We start from the raw sequence: 1886 nt of genomic DNA on the forward strand, positions 1-1886 counted from the left end.
GCTGACGTTTCCCAGAGGTTTCGATTTCGGTGATTATGGAAAACTCCATCCAATCCTGGTTGTGAATATTGGTTATCGATTCTGAGCAAACAGACCATTGGCACTAAACGGAAACCGATGGGAAAAGTTTTCTGCTGCAGGCAGATCAATTCAGAGGTAGGGATTCTAGATAATAAATTTTCTAAAGGCATTCAAGGAAATCCAGCAATAATTGTCCGATATCAAGGTTCAGTTCATCCGTTTAATCTATTTTTCAACAAAGTTATCATCAATATTGTGCATCAGGTTAATAATCACAGCTTCCAAGATCTAGACGCCACAGTACACTATTACATTCTACTTGAGCAGAACAGTGACTGGAGCGGCAGCGGCAACGAACGGATCATAGGCCGAATACGAGTATGCCAACGGAGGGGCCAGGTAGGTGCCATCAGCGTAGACTGCGGGTGCAAAGTTTCCGTGGAAGGACTGCTCGAAGACGGTTGCTGTGGCCGGAGCAGCTACATAACCAGTCGTAGCAACCACCGGAGCGCTGTACGTAAAGACACCTTGGGGCTTGGGGTCAGCCTTGGCCGAAACCGAGGCAACACAGGCAACGACGACGAACAGGGCAATCTGCAAATATAGACACCATCAAGGATCATTAGCATTTGGTGATGCAGAAATTAATGATGCACAGATGGAAGAGAGCTACTTACGATCTTGAACATTTTGATAATGATTTATTTTGAGAGGACTCGGCAGGCTAAGTAATGACAAGAACAGCACAATGCTAACGAATGATAATTGTTGCTCGGACCGGCGGAGTTTTTATACTTTCAAGCGTTCGAGCGCACAAACAATACAAAGTTATTACCCCAGCCAAGTGGGAGATAATTCCAATAAATCGAACATAAGATATTAATTCTTCGCACGTGCCACAACCACCGATTTTGGAAGCATACCTTTTGTGTCGAATCGATGTCGTTAGGAATTAGCGTTATGAGCACGTTAATACAACGATCATGAACTTGACAGTGGGTTAACCTTTTCGGATCCAATGTCCTATTCCTGGTTCATTGATTTTCTTCGGTTACTTATGTTATACATCTTTGCGGAGCATAATTAGCTCAACTGCTCGGTGGTCTGCCGGTTACACGCAAACCAAAAGGCAACCACCCTGATTAATCCACCTACCAGCTACATTTTCGAACAATATTAAAAAGCATTAATATTTGCTTCATTTCACATTCGAGAAGCGGTTGGAGAAACTGGAAGAAGAGATGGTGGTGATGGATGTTATGTCCCCGGAAACCGAGAAGAACAGTGGAGAGGAAGCAAGAGCTGCTGAGAAACAGCAGCCGCCTGTTTTCAGGTGCAAAATTATGAGTATTAGGGTAAAGAACTACTTCGGCCTAATCGCCCATTTTGGGCCTATCGAGCAGAAAACTTCAAATAAATCCATGATTTCAGAGTTAACAAGTCAATTATGCGTTTGGTACGATACTTTAGTTAATAAGCTACGGAATAAAGTCAATGAGAACGCATGATATGAAGGTTTGCACTCATTATTCCCAAAAACAAAAGAAGCCTTCCGACCGTATCAATTTGTATCTTCATCCGATAGGCCGAAGTGAATTCATTGGTGTTTCAATACATTAGGCCGAGTTTAGAATCCGTAGGCCGAGTTTGGCGTCCAGAAGCAGTGTTAGAATTTTGAAAATATCTCAACGATTGGTTTCTCTTTATCAAATCTTACGGTACATACGGAAAGGTAAATAAATTTGGAAGCCATCAGTAATAATAACATTCCGTTTGGTGCTAAACTGAGCTAGATTAAGAAAGATTAAGTGCTGGTTGTGCTTAATAAGCTGGAAATGGGGTATTTAACCCTACTAGTACAAATT

The 1886-nt window shown here is 42.2% G+C and overlaps 1 protein-coding gene across 1 annotated transcript; it reads right to left on the minus strand.

Annotated features, from left to right (window-relative positions):
• Positions 1-219: 219 nt before the first annotated feature.
• On the minus strand, positions 220-776 carry LOC135708559 (uncharacterized). Its single transcript, XM_065230660.1, has 2 exons — positions 699-776; positions 220-615 (listed from the first exon to the last, which is right to left on the minus strand). The coding sequence occupies exons 1-2, from the start codon at positions 708-710 to the stop codon at positions 337-339; spliced, it is 291 nt and encodes a 96-aa protein (XP_065086732.1). The 5' UTR covers positions 711-776; the 3' UTR covers positions 220-336.
• Between the last annotated feature and the right edge of the window lie 1110 nt (positions 777-1886).

The sequence above is a fragment of the Ochlerotatus camptorhynchus genome, unplaced genomic scaffold (assembly GCF_037179485.1).
Source record: "Ochlerotatus camptorhynchus isolate MF236.1 unplaced genomic scaffold, CSIRO-AGI_Acam_v1.1 ptg000330l, whole genome shotgun sequence".
Taxonomy (NCBI): Eukaryota; Metazoa; Arthropoda; class Insecta; order Diptera; family Culicidae; genus Ochlerotatus; species Ochlerotatus camptorhynchus.